Below are 20,261 nucleotides of genomic sequence, written 5' to 3'. Positions count from 1 at the left end.
CTTCTTCTCCTCTTCTTCTTTTTCTTCTCTTTTCTTCTTTTCTTTCGTGTTACGCCTCTTCCACCTGCATGTATGATTTCCCGGAAGCTTACTACACAGTGGTGGGACGAATCAACCTTGTCGAATCGCGTGATCCTATGTCGTAATTAGGAAGTGCGGACTATTTAGACATCCCGATATGTATATACAGTACCGTTGAAAATTTAACGGAACATTTTAGTATATTTAATTTGACGTTTATTTTGAATTACGGAAAGTCAAAATCAATATATATGTCAAAATGATCTGTTTTCATGAAATAAAAAGTAAAATAGCTTGAAAATAATCAGCGATTATTATGCTGGATTATCAGCATAAATCATACTGGATTATTAAAATTAAAAAAATGTTTTATATATGTATAATTTAAATCGCGTATTGAAAATTGCCTATTGAAAGAATGACATATTTATAATAATATTATATAAATAATATTATTTAAAAGTTTCTGAATACATTAGTATATTTAATTTGACGTTCATTTTTCTAGAAAGTCAAAATCGATACTACGTTGTATTGATTATTGAATGCTGAAATATTTATAAAAAAGAAAAATACAGTGTCTTAAAAGTTACTAATTACTTTGCTATATATTTAATTTTAGGATTATTTTGACAGAATATTAAAGTCAGTATTTACGAGACAAAATGATCAATTTTATGAAATAAAATACATTGATAATAATTAGCAATTATATTATGTCAATATATTTTACAGCAATATATTTTACAGTGATTAAAATTTAAAAATGTATAGAAAATAAAATTGATTGTCAAATTGTCTTATAAAAATCTGAAATATTGAGAAAAATTCTGCTTTAATGTATTACGTAAGCTGTCTCATTTATCTCGATTTTGATTATTCAAACATTTCATAAATTTGTATCATGAACATGAACTCTATTAATGATTTATGGGAATTAGGAACATTTCGAATGGAAAGTAGTTGATGTTTATCGATATGTCACTGTCATACAAGTATAGCTAAACGTACGAAATTTGATAAATTTCTACACGATTATAAGCAATCGTTTATCATTAGTTAGTAGACCTGTTTCTTTTTTCTTTGTTATCATCGGATATTTGATAGTTATCGTTTATCGGTAAAATCGGGAAAGTAAATTAATCGATCAGTATCTTCGCTATCTTCATCATTGACTCGTGATCGCCATAGACTTCATGTTTTAATTTAAATACATATATGTATGAACATTTTAATACATATATATTAATATATATTTTAATGTATAGTAATTAATATATATATATTAATATATATATATATATATATATATATACATATATTAAATGATATTATTTAATTATTTCATAAAAATATTTTTAAAGCATTTTTAATAAAAATTAATAATTTAATTAAAGATAAACAAAATTTATTTAATATAAATATTTAATACATATATATATATAATATATAATAATAATATAAACATATCGATAGATTTTTATGCTTCAAATGATTAAATGATTTAATGATATAGATTGATATGATTCGTGATTTAATGATAAAAAGATATCGTTCGAGGTTTCTAGTATTTTTTTTTTATTAAAAATTTTAAATTAGAATCATTAACGAATAAGTGTTAATCTTCTTTATCGTTTTGACATGTTCTCCACGATTCTCTTCATTTCTTATCCACTTTGCTTTCTAACGGAACGTTGCACTAGCGATCAGCTGTGTAAAAAAACGTAAAGAGCTGATTTATTCGGTCTTAAAGCGGATACTTTTTGCTTGGGGGTAAACCTCGCGTTGCTTCGTTATTTCGGTAGTTACCCGTCCCGAAATAAGTCTACAGAAATAAAGTCTCGCTCGTTAGCGAAGTATTTCGCCGGCGATAAAGGCATCGCATTACGCAACTAGAGTGTAATTGTTGTTTTCATTGCCATTTTTTCTTTCTTTCATTTTTTGTCTTCTCTCTCCCTCTCTCTCTCTTTCGTTTCTTTCTTGTTTTCCATTTTTTTTTTCCTTAGATCGTACAGATGCAACATTTATTCCGACGTTTTGAGTTTACAGAACGTTTCAGAGAGAAGACCGTGACATTTTTTGAATTATTTCACTATTGGCTACTGGCAAAGAAAGTTTAGACGCATATTCTATTTTATATATATATTTTTTTTTTGTTGAAAAAAGAAACGAAAAAAGAGAAAAAGACGATTAACAATGACGCATCTATCTTACCTAAAAATAAATAATGTCGCTGTTATTCGTTTCTTTATTCGTTGGTAATAACTTTGCCAGGTAGTTGGATATTTATACCCATATTGACAAGCATATATGTCAATGTAAGTTAATCAAAAAAAGGGAATTAATATCTCATGGATTTAAGTTCGATCTAAAGCACCACGCGTTCGATTTAAATTCGAAAAGATGAACGGACAGGTCGGTCTTCGCAAGAGGAAGTTGCGGAGGAGCTTGAAACGAGCTGCTGTGGTGGGTCTTCCATAAAGGACCGTCATCCCATTATAATTCTCTTGTGCAATAGCTGGCAAGCGTTGGGTTTACTGGCGAGCCTAAACGCTCTTTGGCTTTAAAGCTTTCGTGATATTTCCTAAAGAAGAACGCGTATAGTATTTGAATCATGACGTTTTAATTTTGCGTATCATATTGAACATATAATTATTTTCTAGACTCATTAATTTTTATATCATATATGATTATGAATGATATTTTATTTGATTATCCCATGAGAAATACAAAATGCAATTTTTTTTCGCAAATATTTTATAAGAATTTAATATAATAAACTATTTCTGTGTGTGTGTGTGTGTGTGTGTGTGTGTGTAATAGAATAATATAATAGTATAGTATTGAGTTAGTTAATCCTTTATAACAAACTGATATATTTTTGTATTTTTTAAGTATTATTTCATTTTACCGTCAAAAATGTAATTGTTGCTTCGTATTAAGATTTTTCATATTTTTTAAGTAATAAGTTTTACGTATATGTATATATTTAAATGTAATATAATTATATTAGTATAAATAATACGGTAACTTTCAAATTATATAATTTTTTACATTTAATATTTGTGATATACATTAAAACAAATTAGATTACATAAAGATAATAAGTGATGACGAAAGTTCTAATAAGAAAATATTTCCGTTGTTTATTTGAATATAATAAAATATTGAAAATCCCAACATTACTTTATTGGCCAAGTAATAATATTATATTATATTGATTATTATAAAAAATATGAAAATAATTCTCTTTATTCCTTACTATAGATCGTATTACGTATTATGAAAATTCCAAAAATGTAAACTTTTAATATTTCAACTCGTTAAGAAGAATTTTTTGTCGTACTATCAAAAGAAAATATTTCTTGGGATAGGCTAAAAGTTGATTGGAAAACTAAATTGTATGAGTTGTACAATTAGGTCGAAGAAATGTGTTTGAGAAAATGCGTGGGTCGTTGGGAAAGTGAACAATTAGTGGAACTCGAAGAATTTTTTATGGATATAAAGCTTTTTACGAAACACTTCGGAAAAAAGTTCTCTTTTTCTCGTCGAATTCTTCGTTTTGCTCTTTCGGAAATGTCTGAGTAGACACACACACATAACACGTGCGCGCGCGTATTGTGAGATGAGGAGATGAGAAATGGTGGGAGTTGGAAGAAGGTTAAAGATGAACGGATCAATGAAATCCACTGGGATACAAACCAATATATATATATATATATATATATATTATATATTATATATATATATGTACGTATGTATGAACGTAACCAACAAATATATATATGTATATAATATGTAGAAAGATCTTTTTTATTTTTTCTTTCTTTTTTTTCACCGGTCAACGCGGTATCCATTGAGTGTAGAGAAAAGCACGTGGTTGGCGGAACGCCAGGGCCAAAGTTATGTTTATAACGTTTATACGCATATATATATATATATATATATATATATATATATATATATATATATATATATTGGATTTTGGTTGATTCACTGTGCTTCGTAACGTCTATGCTATGCGCTGCTTTTCTACGAGAGATTCTAATCTCTCGGCTGGTTCTCTTCTACCGTCTTCTCTTGTTATTATATATTGCTTTGGCAAACCGCTTAGGCCACTATAACCTCGATTACCACGGTTCGAATTCTTTTCTTATTAAATCGTCTACGGGTTTTTTCTTTTTCTTTTTTTTTTGCACGAAAAATGTGGCAAATTCGAAAACCATAAGTTTCTTTATCCATATTTAAACAAAACACGTCGTATACTTCATCACTCGATTTTCTTTTTTTTTTTTTTAAATTTCTGATAATATTTGTTCTATTCTACCCCAATTGGGAGCTAGAGACAATTTTTGACGAGTCAATGCAGATTTTTTTTTTTTTTTTTTTTTTTTTTTATTTTAATATGATGAGAATGATATGACGAATAAAGCGAATAATTTGGCTTTTTTTTGTACTAAAAGTTTCAACATTACTTATTATATAGACGTTCTGTATTATTACTTTTTTCATTTCGTCATGATGTTATTAATAAAAAGATTCTTAGAAAAACAATTTTATTCTTACTCAATGAAACAATTCAAATTAAATACAGAATAAAAGCAAATTCAAGACTCATTTCTCTCGAGAACGAGGAGTCTTAAAGAAGAAGAAAGAAATCATTCTTTTTTATTTATTTATTTATTTTTTTCATGTAGCTATATAGATTTACATCCTTTGACCGTTTGATTAATAGAGACGATCTCTACATTATATTGCTTATTTAAATATTATATACAAAATGTTACCAGTTACATTATATATATATATATATTTCTTTTCTCATATAAACGTTACATCGAACAAACATAAATATAAACATTAAGAAAGAAAAAGGAGCTAATTTACTCAATATCTAATATTCACATTACACCACAATCGTATGAAATATATAAGAGATAAACCACGATGTAGTCTACGCGATTTAATTTTCTTATCTATATATACTTTTCTTCTTTTCGTTCGGAAAAAATTTGCTTGTATCATGTGACGCATCGTCGAAGAATCTTTCGTCACTTATGTTGTTTCAGAGTAAACATTAGAGAAGAGTCATCGTTCGTCGTGTGCTCTCGAGAGATCACGCGATCAAGATGAAAAGAAAGGAGATGTTTGTGTCTGTGTGTTTGTGTGAAAGAGACAGAGCAGAGAGAGAGAGAAAGGGTGGGAGGGAGGGTGGTAGGGTGGGAGGGAGATAGATGGATATTGCGACCGTCAGGAAATATTTAAATCGACGAACTGTGCTTGGCCATTTTTCTTCTTGTTCCATAGCACGCGAGAACGTCGAAAGGATCTTCTTGTTTACAAGCGCTGGGCACATTTCTTCCGTGCTAAAACCGAGCTAGGAATGCATCTTTATCACATCCCCTGGTCGTTGTGTGTCGTCAACGTTGTCGCTTGCATTAGGTTGGACGTCATTCGTTCGTTTTAACATATGCACATAACCTATCTAACAATCCTTTCATTTTAACGTATTTATTTATATATCTACAGTTATTTGAATTTTTCCATTAGTTTTCTATAAGAACAAAAGAAAAGATATATATATATATATATATATCTAATTGATTTATCGTGTTTGTCTATTTTTTGCGATGGAGTTAATGAAGATGCGATCGATGGAATCTTTTTTGTTGTAGACTAATATATATATATATATATATATATATATATATATATATATATATATATATATATATAGAGAGAGAGAGAGAGAGAGATAATCGCTTGAAAATTATAGATATTGAATTATCGAAATAATAAAATATAATTGATATCTTATCTAAATGTTTGAGTCTATACAAATTTTCTTTTATAATTTGTATAAACTTCCGAAATTTTTTCTTTCTTTCCGTTTTTTTTCTCCCTTTAATAACTCGGATCGATCTTGTACTTACAGACAGGTTACTTGTAACAATGGTGTTTGAATATCCTTGTTTTTTATTTATTGTTTTTTTTTTTTGTTATTTATTTTTCACTTTTCACATCTACAAATAAATTATCTCGATAGGTACAACTTAATATTTGAATAATTTATCGTATTATCTATAAACTATAATTCGTTTGAATCTTCAAGTACTGTGATCTTTCAAGAAATTATCTTCAGTAATTAAGTTTAATAATTGTGAATATTATTATATCATTTAAATATTTTTGACAAAAGATTACATTTTATTAATTTACACACACACACACGTTTCTAATTTAGATAAATTTCCAAGAAAATTTTCTCTCTATCTTTTATGTAACTGAAAATAATAATAAATATTAACATATGTATGCTTTTTACGTATTACTTTTTCACGTTTAAAAAATAAATTATCTCGAAATAAGATATTGCTTGTGTCGTGTAACATAGTATGTAAATGTAAATGTCTTTGAATACTCTGATAACAGACAAATGTATTTTGAATGATAAGTTGTTTTAAGAATGAAAATAATATCCTTTATCACTTGTAAATTATCTTTAAAAAAAAAAGGAAAAAAAAAGAGGAAAAAAATGTTTAACGTAATCGATTTTTATCGTGAAACATCTATAAATATATTTTTAAAAAGGATATTAAATGATCTTGGTTGATATATGTAGGTTAGTTGAAAATGATAATATCTAACCAATTCAATTTTATTTCATATTTGAAAATAAATAATCTTTATATATAGATACTTTTTAATACCTAGCAACGTATCTTTTAGTTATGCTCGTAAATGTCGTGTGGTTTCAACAAATATATTCGTGATTATAATTTGTTTTAAGAAACTGCCATAGTTGCGTTCGATGTATTTGAAAAGCAGAATTCTCGGTAAAGATCATAAAATTCTTCTTTATGCGAATCATACATCTATCCTAGTATGCCAGAGTTAGTGAGAAATAGAAATAGAGAGTATATATGTATGTGTGTGTGAGAGAGAGAGAGAGAGAGAGAGAGAAAAATAGAGGAAGATGTATTGATGCTTCCATTATTAACAAGTAAACAATGTCGGAATACATAATTGGTTTTTCTATTATAAATTTCATGATGTTCTTAATGTTAAATATTTCTTGATGTTGTTAATGTTAATGTTAATGTTAACGTTAAAATTAATTTTTTCTAACGGCAAAAAATGTTCTGCTATTGAAAAATCTAGCTAGAATTCATGTAAAAATTTACAGTGAAAAACATCATAGAATTTGATAAAATTAAAAAAATTATTATTCAGTGTATAAAAAAAAAAAAAAAAATTCGGATCCTCTATTTTTCATCCGATTTTTGTATTGTTGTTTTTATTCTTATTTTCCTTTTTACGTAGATAATTAAAATAGATTTTTGTGCGATATTACGATTTATGAAATTATTTAAAACACAGCTGGTTATATTTTAAAAAACGAAAATATTTGGAAAATCAAGAGTATGATATCGCTAAATTTCTAAATTTCGCGTTAGTATTGTTCGCAATAATATATTTATTTCTTTGCTTTCGCTGTTATATATTTTTTTACTCTGGAAACACGTCAACGTACTCTTTCAAGGGATTTGAAAAATTTTACCATTAAAATTAGAAAAATGAATAATTATTAATTTGGAAATAGAATTATATCGAAAAGAAAGGACAGAAATAAATTCACTAACTATAATAATATGAATACAACGGTTAACTTAATGCACAGTAACAACGACAAATTATCGTAATACAATTATTCTGAAATATAATTATACCATTTACAATATTTCTTAGCATTTATTTAACAAAATAAATCGTGGCCTCCGACATAGGAAAGAGAGAGAGAGAGATCCGAATTTAGTCTTATTTTCTCTTATATACTTTATTATAGTAATTCGATACACTGTTACGATAATGTCAGTCGTATCATTGTAAAAATACAAACGAACGACTAATTTATTATATATACTAATTTATTAATAGAATTTTCAAACAGGCACCTGATATATACAAACAATCATAAAACCTTTTGCATTCTCTCGAACATTTTTTTAATTAACCATACTTTATTTATTTAACATCGCAATCCTATTTGTATAATATCGTTAAGATCATTTATTTAGTTTTCGTAATTTTGTCGATCATTCGAACGAACGAACGAACGAACGAAAGTAGGAAGAAATGAATCCGACCATCAAGATTATCCTATCCCGGATCCTTCCATAAGTTTTATCGAATAAATGGAAGAAAGGCCATTGCGAATGGAAATTCCTTCTTCTTTTCTTACCCTCGCCGTCTCATCGACCTCTCGATCCTTTTATTCCTTCCTTCTTTTCCACAGTTGTACCTTTTTACCGACGTTCTATAGAAATGTTCGCGCGAACATAGCAAACATGTGTGTTTTCGAATAATATAACACTTAAACATAATGTTTAAATATTCCGTCGTTTTGTCGGTGTATAACGTTTTCGTGATCTTCGCTGATCCTCCTTAATCTCCATGTTTGAGAAAAAAGTCTTTCTTCAAGAGATATTTCGATGTAAGATAGCCCGTTTTTTTTTGTTTTTTAAACAGAAAAAAAGCAAGAAAAAAAAAATTGCACCCATGGCACGTATTTTCTTTTTCATACGTATGTCCTTTTTTTTTATCTTCTAAATCGCAATTCATGAAACGCTTTTTTTTGTTTCGAACTTCTTTCATTTCTTATACTTTTTTTTTTATTTATTCCCTTTAAGTCACGATTGTTCAACACTTTTTTTTCGAAACCTCTTCGATCGTAGAGTTTTCTCCTCTTTTTTCTCCCTTCATTTTAATTTTACATGCATACTTATTTGCATACGTATTTATTTATATTTAAGAATTCTCATTGAATATTAATTCTTCTATTTAAATATACAAGAGGGAGTTTGGAAAAAGGATGCTGCAAACGATTGTGTAATATGATCGTAAAAGATTTCGTTTTTTGTCATAGTAGAGAGTTATCGCAGTTTCGAATTGATTTTAAACTCCAACTGTTTTCTAGGAAAACAGGACGCGCTGATAAAGAATTTCCGAGTTACGTGTCTCGGAAAATTTGACGATTTCGGTTGATTATCGCAAATTTGAAAGTTTCACAAAAATCCCGTGATGGCCTTCTCTTCGTATACCGGTTCGGATCAATACTTTCGTCAACCACTTGACAAAAGAAAAGCCCGTGGAGAAAGGAATGCGTTCTCGGTAATGTAATCAACTACATTAACATTAACATATGAATTATGACACCGTCAATAATATTCAAGAATATACTAATTGAAAGTTTATTTTATATATATATATCTACATATACACACACAAAATATATATGACATATATATATATATAATATTATAAATATATGTATTACATATACACAATATTATATATTATATATTATATATAATTATATTATAATTTATTATATGTATATATTTAGTACTATATGTATGAAATATATATGTATGTATATATTATAAGCGTACTTATCTACAAATTGGAAGGGAACGTTTCGAAGCTTAAATTAAATATTTGGCTAATAAATTTATAATACAATCGAAAGAAAATAATTAAGTCGATTCTATGTTTCGATTTTTTTTTGTTATTCTAATCGTTTTATATTCACTGTATGTTACAGAATCATGAGTACGGTGGATACGGAGACGAGCCACGGCGAAAGAGGTACGATCTTCTTTTTTATGTTTACTTTTATATGCATTTTTATTATATGCACCTTTATATTCATTTTTATATCATAATTCACTCCTACGTAGACGTATCGAAATTTTCTTGTTTATCATTCTCGATTTACAAAATCCTTTTTGAAATTCCCTTCCTTTCTTTTTTTCTTCATTATAAAATATTACATCGTGTAGTTGTATTATAAGTTTTACGTTACAAAATTAAGAAAGAAAAGATAAATAAACTACTAACATAAAATTACACTATACAAAGCACGAGTTATATTTGTTAAACATTTATTAAATATTCAGACAAAGTTTATTCTACAATAGATTTCTAATTATTCGCATTATTTCATCGTTTTTCAATATTTTTTCACTACGATATAATTTTTAATATTTCCTTAGATTTATATCACTGTTAATGTTTTTACTTAAAACAAAAAAGTAATCATTACGAACTTTTCGATAAAGATATAGAGGAAGCTAATATAATATATTCCTTTGATCAAGGTCAATATTTACACGATTTCTCTATTGTTATATAAATATATTATTTATGGACGATAACAAATCGATCGCGCTTGCGCGTTTCGTAAAACGTGACCTTTATATTAAAAATTCGATTATCTCGAGAAATCTTTGTTCGCTGATTAATTCTGGTCATACACGAGCAAATATTCTTTCTTTCTCTTTCTTTCTCTCTCTTTCTCTGTTGTCAGAATCGATTGGTAAAGTTCACTGTCGACGTTATACGTCACTTTAATTATGTCATCGTTCTACCGTATGTCGTTATCGCACTGATTATCAGTCGCCCGGTAAATTGTCTCGTTAACGGAGTATTGTTTTTACGAATCGATTCGCATGCTTTCAACGCGTTTTTGGTATATATCTTCGAAATATGATAACGTGTATGTACATAGATACATACATACGTACATACGTATTTAAGTACGTACGTACGCGTGCGTGCGTGCGCGCGTGTGTGTATATATATATTTACACATTGTTGAGCTACACAAATTAACGAATCAAAGCTTCCTCTTTATCTTTTCCAATTTATTCGTGATGGAATGCTGTAAATATTTTTCGTTGCGCTTTAAAATTCTTTGGAAAACTAATTTACTTTGGAAATATTTTCTACTATATTTCTACCACATGTCGTCGTTTCCGATTAAAAATTTTAACTCTATAAGCAGAATTTTTTTATTCTTTTTTTTTTTTATAAAAATTATATGATTGTAAACTTATAGTATAACGTACACTTTTTACGATTGGTGTAGAATAGTTATACGAATATTTTATAACTTATATAATAGTATGATAAATATAGTTATTGTATTGATATAGTATTAGTGTAATAAGTATAATTTATACTAATATAATTATATTCGTATAGTTTATACTTGTTAGTATTTCTATATTAATATCTTATATGCAATATATAATTCAGAATACTATTATCTTTTTCTTATATCTGTATTACTAGTTATATACTAGTATCTTTTAATTTATAGTAAGTACAAGTTGTACTATCAGTTCTCTGTTATATAATTTCTTTTTTCTTTTTTTGATATGAGAAAAAATATTATCAGTATAATTACATTATATTAAAGTATAACTTTCATCTTAGAATACGAATTAGCTTAATTTTGTGGAGAAAAAATGAAATAAAATTTCATTAAAATTTCATTAAAAAAAAAAAAAAAAAAAGAAAAAGATATAGAAGTATGTAACATTAAAATTACATAGATTTATAAAGGTTTGAGTATAAATTTCTATATTAATTAAAAAGTCCAATTTATTTCACAAAATTTCATCGCTTGAAATTACATTTTTGGTTTTATAAATTATTTTATACATTGTTATAAAAATTATTTATTAATATTATGAAAAAAGTTATTCAAAAAAAAAAAAATAATTATATTTTCATGAAGCTAAATTTTTTTTTTAATTTTATTCTGAATCGCTTCGTGACAAAATAAAGATTATATCTAAGTATAATTTGTTTGAATTTATGAAATATTCCTGAATATTTTATTTTTCAGAAATTTAATTACATTATATAAGACCAATTTTACTCTCCGCATAAATTTTATTAATGTTTCGTGAATGTACGTTGGGAAAAGTAACGACGCAGAAAAATTTGCGAAGGAAATTAGAAAAGGAAAAAGAAAAGAAAAGAAAAAGAAAAGACGTAAAAAAAGAAAGAAAATAGAAGGATTTGCCTAATTTACGTCAAAAAGACGTACTTACTTTTTTGTTTTTTTTTTTGTTTTAAATTTCGTTGGAAAAGGTCCTCGAGCGTTGGCAGCAGTAGGACGTTCTTAGAATTAATGGAGATGCAATTCATCAAATTTCCTTGATTCAACACCATAATTGGCGCGGTAACTTGAAATATTTTAAAGAAAGAGAGAAGGAGAAATAGAGACAGAGATAAGGAGAGAGAGAGAGGAGGGGGGAGAAAGAGAGGCATAATTTACGTTTTGCATAATTGCTGCATTCTAGGAGAGAGCATAACTGCTTTTGAAAATTTCTCATAACGCGGAAAAGAAAAGTTCCTTGAAAAATTTAACAAAAATCTTATTATATAATACTTTCAACATACGACATTCTGTTTAAAAATTCTATGTAATGATATATATATATATCATTCATACATACATATGTCAAGACTGAACAATTTTCTAAATGTAAATTATAATCATTGGTACGATTTATTTAATCTTCTATAATCCCAATATGTTCTCGTTTACGTAAAATAATTATATTAATAAAAAGAATTTATGGTATTTATATTAGTATAATTATACTGTGTAATAGAAATTATATTTAATTATATTAAAGTAGAAGTTATATTTAAAGGAAAACTTTTCACACATATATACGCGCGTATACAGAGAGGAGGGGGGGGGAAGTGTTCGCGTGCATGTATAAATTTAAAGTTAAATGACGTTATAGAGGTTTTAAAATGAGTAAATAATTCCAAGCAATATTTGACTATTCGTAAAATTTTTAACTCTTATAAGATATAACAAGTAATTATCAATAATAATATCAGATAATATCAAATAACTCAATTATTAAATATCTATATAATATATGTATATATAGGTTATTTTTTAAATTGAGACAAATAAATATCTCAGCAACAATAGATTTTTGAAAAGAAAAAATTGTATGATTTTTAGTATCGAATATAACAGCATTATTTATTTCTGTTTCGACGGTATTGTTAAGATTATTTCGAGGTCAATTTTAATTGTTTTTAAAATAGTGGAAACCTACAATTTTTGCAACGGTATCTTGTTTTACGCCAAGAAAGAAAAAGAAAAAAATAGAACAAACAACTCTTGTCTGAACAGTTCTTTCTTTTTTTTTTTTTGTTTTTGTTTAGAGAAGCTCTATTTTTTATGATATTATTTATTTGGAGAAAAGATTTAGGACAGATAGAAGTTTACATACAGAAAAAAGTATTACTTTTTAGAAAAAATATTATTTTAATAAATATTTCGAATGGTCATTCTGATTCTTCGATAAACTTGTCAATACGATTAATTAAAGATTGATTAGTATAATGTACATAATAGAAATATCAGCATTAATATGTCGTATCAGTATGACGATTGTTTGATTCATTATTCGTTTATTGCAATAGAAATATTATATTGGGATTAAAATAGTCGTTGCGATAGGATATATCTAGGGCAGTACATTAACTTGCGCTCACGCCAGATTTAAATATTCTACATTATTTTTTTTTGTGGTTATCTCAAAGAAAAGGTCTATCAAGACGTACCAATTACAGTAGAAGTTATGAAAGAGCTTGTTATAATTGCTTGTAGATATATTGTGTTTACAGGACTGTTCTATTTATGTACCTATCAATCAATCAATCTTTGATCAAGCGTATTGAGAAGTGTATCGATAATCGAGGCCACCATTTTGAATATTTATTAAAGTAATATTTTTCTTGAAGAAGCATATCTGTTTTTTATTTTTATCTACTCTAAGATTTTTTGTTCAAACAATGTTACGTGTCGTAAAAAATAGAGACTGGATAAAATAATGTTTTAAACAAAAGTTGTTCCTTCTTTTGTGAAAAATAAGACGCCAGTAGAAAAATTATAGGCTTACATAAAAAAAAAAATAAAGATCTTGAAATAATATTGAAAACGCTCAATGAATCAAAAATAAATAATTTTTAGTTATGTTTGTCTTTCAGAAAGAAAAAAAGTTTCGTTTGAAAAAATTTCTTTTTATTTAATTTCTTCTCTCTGTAATATTTAATATTATTTGGACAAACAATTTTAGCCCGTGTAGAAATTTACGTATTTACATGTATAAAAAATGTTTCAGAAGAAATATTATTTTAATAAGTATATAAATAAATATACAAACTGATGGCTTAATAAGCATACAAATGACCCTGATTTTCGATATACTTGTCAATACGGTTAATTAAAAATTAATTAGTAGGATGAACGTAATAGAAATGTCACTATCAATATATGATGTCAACGCGACGTTTATGCGACGCATAATTCGTTTATTACAAGAGAAATACTAAATTGGGCTTAGAATTGCTGCTGCAATAGAACATATGTAGGACAGTTTGCAATTTATTATTAGCAACATTGGCTTACTCTCACACCAGATTTAAATATTCTACATTATTTTTTTTTGTGGTTACCTCAAAGAAAAGGTCTATCAAGACGTACTAATTACAGCAAAAGCTATGAAAGAGCTGGTTATAATTGCTTGTAGAAATATTTACAGGAATTTTCTATTTATGTAGCTATCAATCAATCAATCCTTTGATCAAGAGTATTGAGAAGTGTATCGATAATCGAGATCACTATTTTGAATATTTATTAAAATCATTTTTTCCTTAAAGAATATCTGTTTTTTATTTTTATTTACCCCAATGTTACATATCGTAAAAAGTAGAGCTTGAAAAAAAAATGTTTTAAACAAAAGTTGCTTCTTTTCTTTTTGTAGAAAATAAGATGCCACTAGTAAAATTATAGGCTTACATAAACAAAAAAGAAAAAATAAAATAAAATAAAATTGATCTTGAAACAATTTTGAAAACATTCAGTGAATCAAAAGTAAATAATGTCGTTATATTTGTCTCCCAGAATCAAATAACTCTTGAAAACAAGTCTGAAACAAATCTTTTTTTGTCTAACCTCTGCTTTTTACGATATTGAACATTATTTGAACAAAACATTTATAGCAGATAAAAATATATATATATATATAATATTATTTCAATAAGTATTCAAAATGATGAAATAAGAATTGCGAAATCAGAAATAATGAATTAATCAATAAATAAATAATATTAAACAATAAATTGTTTGCCTCTCGAATATCAAACAATTTTTTTCCCTTTTCTTTCTTTTCTTTTTTTTTTTTGGAATTTCTTTTCAATAATTGTATGGTATTGTTGTTGAGATATTTAGGTGTCTCAGTTTCAAAAATTCTTTATAAGTAAATACAAGTATAGTGTGTGTGTGTGTATATCTGTGTTAAAGAGAAACTTTGACAAATTTCAATGGCATAGATTAATCGAAAGCAAAGTACGTTGCTCGAGTAGAGTAAAATAGTTATCGATAGAAGCGGAACAACATTGGATCGCGTGATAGGTCTCTCTCTCTCTCTCTCTTTCTCTTTCTCTCTCTCTATATATATATTTCTCTCTCAGTAAATCGATGAGTAGGGACGTTCGTGTCGTTATCGAGAATCGCAAGAGGTAGATGGTGGTTGTCGTTTGGATGCGGCTGCACGCTTCATGGTATATCGTCTTGGCGTTGATTTGTCGCTTTCACTTTGTTCTCATCCAAAACGAGGAACTATCTTATCTATTTTATCTGAACGTTCATCTAAAGGACACACACACACACACACATATATATCCCTAAGCTATTTTATGTTATCTTATTATATTTATTACGAAAATCTTTCTCTTGAATTTCTTATCTTACGTTCAAGTTAAATTATTCAAATAATTTTTATACCACGTGAATCATATATATTTATATATATATATATATATTTATATTATGATTTAATATATATATACGTATATTTTTTTTTTCAGAGAAGATAATAATAAGCCGAATCACGTTCTCCTATTTACAATCATCAATCCAGTATATCCCATCACTGTGGTAAGTACAATAATATAATAACAATAATAATTGAAAATAAATTCGTACAATATTCATTTGTAATGATTTTTAATGGAGCTCTTGACTATATGTATATATCGTCGCGAACTTATCGGATTTTTACCGATTTTTATCGCTCGAGATAGCAACATCAAAAAAAAGAACCGTTAAAGCGTGTGCACGATGTTTTATAAAGCGAAATGCTTTGGGTATGCACTTTGAAAGAGATATGTCGGTGATGGTGGTGATAGTGGTGGTGATGGTGGTCATGGTGGTGGTTATGGTGGTAATGGTGGCGACGATGGTATGCGAGGAAAGGGCACGAGCATAAACGTGCTTGCATTGTTCCGAAAGAAAAGATGATCGATAAATTTCAAAAGTCTAACTTTGTAAAAATTCCATTTAGATATTCGATATAATCTGAAGAATATATATATATATATTATGTATGTATGTATGTATGTACGTGTGTATGTATGCATGCATGTATATATATAGTAAAATAATTTTATCGACATGAGTACACACACAGACAGACAGACAGACACACACACAATTTGCTCGGCGCGAATTATTATTTGCTCGATTTATCTTCGATACTATCTTCATTTATCGTAGAATTTGTTTTATTACGACAAACAACGATGATGATTAATCGTCGTATAAGAGCTTTTAAAGTTTCCTTTTTCATTTCTATCTGCATATCTATTATATTATCTGTTTTTTTTTCTGTTTTATTTTTTCTTCTTTCCGTTTTCTTTTTTTTTCTTTCCAATTTCTATCACGGAATAAATTCCATTAAATCTTCAGCGGCGAATTCTATTTCGTTTCTTTCGTTAGATTCCTTTTTGGATTATAGAAAGGGAAATACAAAATTGTCGACGTTATTACTTACGGATATTGTTTTGTAATTTTATCTGTTAACCATAGACGATATTTCGCTTGGGAAAACGATCAACGTCAAAATAGACGATCTCTCTACGCTACTCAAGTTTATTGCGATTCGCCCATATAGTTTTAGTAATTTCACTGCTACTTCGGCCAGTGCTACGAGCGACTTTTAGAGTCTGACAAATGTGTCCGCCGAGCAAATAATGACTCCTCTAAATCCCGTCCGTCCAAACGACTATCGTTTACACCATTCCCAAATGATCATCATTATGTTAACTACGAAATTATTATCATACAGTTTAAAAGGACCAACAAAGTGATCACGTATTTTCATCTATTATTCGTTTATTGCGTCGGAAAGATTGACGTTCAAATTCCGAACAATTTTCGAACAAACGTTGCTCGAATTCCAATCGATTCATCCGACGTTTAACGGAAAATCTCTACGTGCATTCGAATTTGATTACTTTGAATAATCTTCATAAATTAGTTACGATAGCTGATTTTAGATATTTGCAAAAATCAATCGTTCGTCTTCCCTTTCGATCAATAATTATTATTATGTTTTTTAAGTTTTATAATCGTTCGTGTTTCGTTACAATTTTTTCTTTTTTCACTAGTACGTTTATCTTTGTTTTTAATATGATATAGTACTAATAAGATTTTAGAATTATACTACTTAAAGCAGGACAAATTGTACAATAACTTGTGAACTTTTCCTATTAAGCCGTTAACCCGTATAAACGGTCGGTGCTACGTTAAATAATAGAATTAAAAAGAAGAAAGGAAAAGTGAAAAAACAAGGTCTTTAAAATTCTTTTATTTCTTGAAAATTTTAATATTTAATATGGACATAAGGAATGGTAAGAATGATAATGAAGGTAAAAAGAGAAATGGAGATAGAGAGGAAGAGAGGGAGAGAGAGAGAGAGAAAGAGAGAGAGAGAGAGAGAGAGAGATAGCGAGGAAGAGAAGGAGAGAGAGATAGGAAAAGAGCATTAGAACGCATTAGATGTGCTATTAATAATATCGATCTATAGTAGCTAAAGGAGTGAGAAGAACGGTAACATTATTACTTTGTAACTTTCCTAATTATTCATACTTTGTAACAATTTTGTTTATTATTAATGTGTTTCTCTTTGTTTCTAATAAGATATACTACTAATAAGATTTTGGAATTACATTGTTTAAAGAGCAACAAATTATAACAAACTATGAAGTTCGTTATACTATATTTGTATGAAGTTTCTCATATGTCGTTGATAACTCACATATGCGATTGGTGCGATGTTAAATAATAGAATTAAAAAAAGAAAGAAAAGTAAAGAGGAAGATGTTTAAAATTCTTTTATTTTTCGAAAATCTTGACATTTAGTATGGACATAGAGGATGGTAAGAATGATAATGAAAGTAAAAAAAAGAAATGTAGATAGAGAGAGGGAGACAGAGCTAGGGAGAGAGAGAAAGAGAGAGAGAGAGAGAGAAGATAAGAAAAGAGCATTAGAACGTATTACTGCTTTATTAATAATATTGATCTATAGTAGCCAAGAGAATGGGAAAGATAATAACATTATTGTTTTGTAATTGTGATAATTATTCCTGTGTTGTAAAAATTTTGTTTGATTGATATGTTTATCTTTATTTTTAATAAAATATAATACTAACAAGATTTTAGAATTATGTTGTTTACAATACAATAAACTGTGAAGTTTTTCTTTTTTTTTCCCCATGTAAACGATTGGTGCAATATTAAATGATAGAATTTTTAAAAGAAGGAGAAAAAAAGAAAACGATCTTTAAAATTCTTCTATTTCTTACAAATCTTGACATTTAACGCGGATGTAAGGGAAGGTAAGAATGAGAATGAAAGTAAAAAGAATGGCGATAAAAAGAGAAGAAAGAGGAGGGGGAAGAAAAGAAGAAAGGAAAATAAAAGAGCATTGGAACGTGTTACCACTTTATTAATAATGTTGATTTATAACAGCAAAGAAAGTAGGATAGTAACGACATTGCTTCGTAACTTTGATAATTATTACTATTTTGTAACAATTTTGTTTATTATCAGTGTGTTCATCTTTGTAATAAGATTTAATACTAATAAGATTTTATAATTAAACTGTTTAAAGAACAACAGATTAGAATTTTACAACAGATTAGAACAACATTTTAGAAGTTCTTTCACTTATGTCGTTTCATGTAAGTGGTTGATGCAACATTAAATAATAGAATTAAAAAAAAAAAATAGAGAGAGAAAAGAAAATAGATCTGTTCAAATTTTTCATTTCTATGAAAATCATGACATTTAACATGGATATAGAAAGATGGTAAGAATGAAAAGAAATGTAGATAAAGAGAAAGAGAGAGAGGGGGGGGGGGGATGAAAAGAGCATTAGAACACGTTACTGCTCTATTAATAATGTCGATTTATAGTAGCCAAGAGAGTGAGAAGGATAGATTCCCTATCGACTCACGTTTTGATAAATAAAAGTTAGCTGGAAAGCATAAAGCTAAGTAACGTTTGTTTTTCGATACGGATCGAGTAACTAAACTGACGTTTTTTAATCTGACCCAGTCATTAAACACAAATTAATTTAACTTTGTCAATTTACTCTTAAAGTCTGTGTTATTTTTAAAAAGAGGGTAAATATTTTAAATAAACAAATTAAGAATGTTTCATTCGTTTTCTACATTTGCGTATGATTAAGGGAGTTTCGTTTTATCGTTGTAATTCTTGCAAATTTATTTACTTTGTTAATATGCTCTTAAAAAATTTTCTTGTTCTTAAAAAAGGAATAAATATTTTTATATTTTTAATATTTTTAATATTTTTAATGCATAAGCCGAGTTACACGTGTTTTGTATGTGTTTGAGTTTGTACAAGGAATTTTCTTTTTTCTTTTTCTTTTTTTTCTAATTTTTATCATTTTAAATTTGATAATGTTTCGAAAAAATGACCGATTTTTAAAAGTATTATGAGTACTTAAGTATTATATAATATATAATATTTGACATGTACGCCATTTTGAAACTTGAAGTTTCTGATAAGAAGAGAAATGGGGAATGAACATTTATGAGTGTGTGCACATAACACACACGCGCATACACGTGCGCATAACTTCAATAAAACTTCAAGATACATAAAAATATATCTTTAAGTTTACACATTCGAGTCCTAATACTTACGTTATATTTGATTGGCCTGATAAAAACTTATCCGTTTTGGATTAACGTTATTATTTTACATGTATTCATAAAGTTTAAATTATTTACGCGCGTAATATACGATTTATTATAAATTTTGTTAATTTTTCGGGTGGTCGATATTTTGATACCGAAGATCGGGACGAAGAATCGAAATTGCTCGTGAATTGTTCACATGTAAATTTGATTTTTTTATCAATATCAAATCAATTAATTCAATTAGAGTTTACACAATGTGGTTAAGAGCATACGTATTTAAATTTTTAATATGCAATTTAAAGATCCATAATGATTTTATTTAAGATTTAAGAAATCCTTTTTCGATA

General features: G+C 27.5%; 1 protein-coding gene across 5 annotated transcripts in view; it reads left to right on the top strand.

Moving 5' to 3' along the window:
* The window catches only part of LOC127069410 (heterogeneous nuclear ribonucleoprotein L), a 111,917-nt gene that overhangs the window by 4,756 nt on the left and 86,900 nt on the right, over positions 1 to 20,261 (top strand). For 3 of the 5 annotated variants that reach the window (XM_051006408.1, XM_051006406.1, XM_051006404.1), the window contains exons 2-4: positions 8,999 to 9,192; positions 9,626 to 9,669; positions 15,775 to 15,844. In XM_051006408.1, coding sequence (XP_050862365.1) covers positions 9,103 to 9,192; positions 9,626 to 9,669; positions 15,775 to 15,844 — 204 coding nt within the window. In that variant the 5' untranslated portion in view covers positions 8,999 to 9,102. Of the gene's footprint in view, positions 1 to 7,491; positions 8,516 to 8,998; positions 9,193 to 9,625; positions 9,670 to 15,774; positions 15,845 to 20,261 lie in introns of those variants that run through there. The other 2 variants (XM_051006405.1, XM_051006407.1) reach the window with 2 other exon arrangements.

This window comes from Vespula vulgaris, chromosome 15 (assembly GCF_905475345.1).
Source record: "Vespula vulgaris chromosome 15, iyVesVulg1.1, whole genome shotgun sequence".
Taxonomy (NCBI): Eukaryota; Metazoa; Arthropoda; class Insecta; order Hymenoptera; family Vespidae; genus Vespula; species Vespula vulgaris.
The sequence above is the reverse complement of the archived record's forward strand: the minus strand, read 5'-3'. Positions and strand labels throughout refer to the sequence as shown.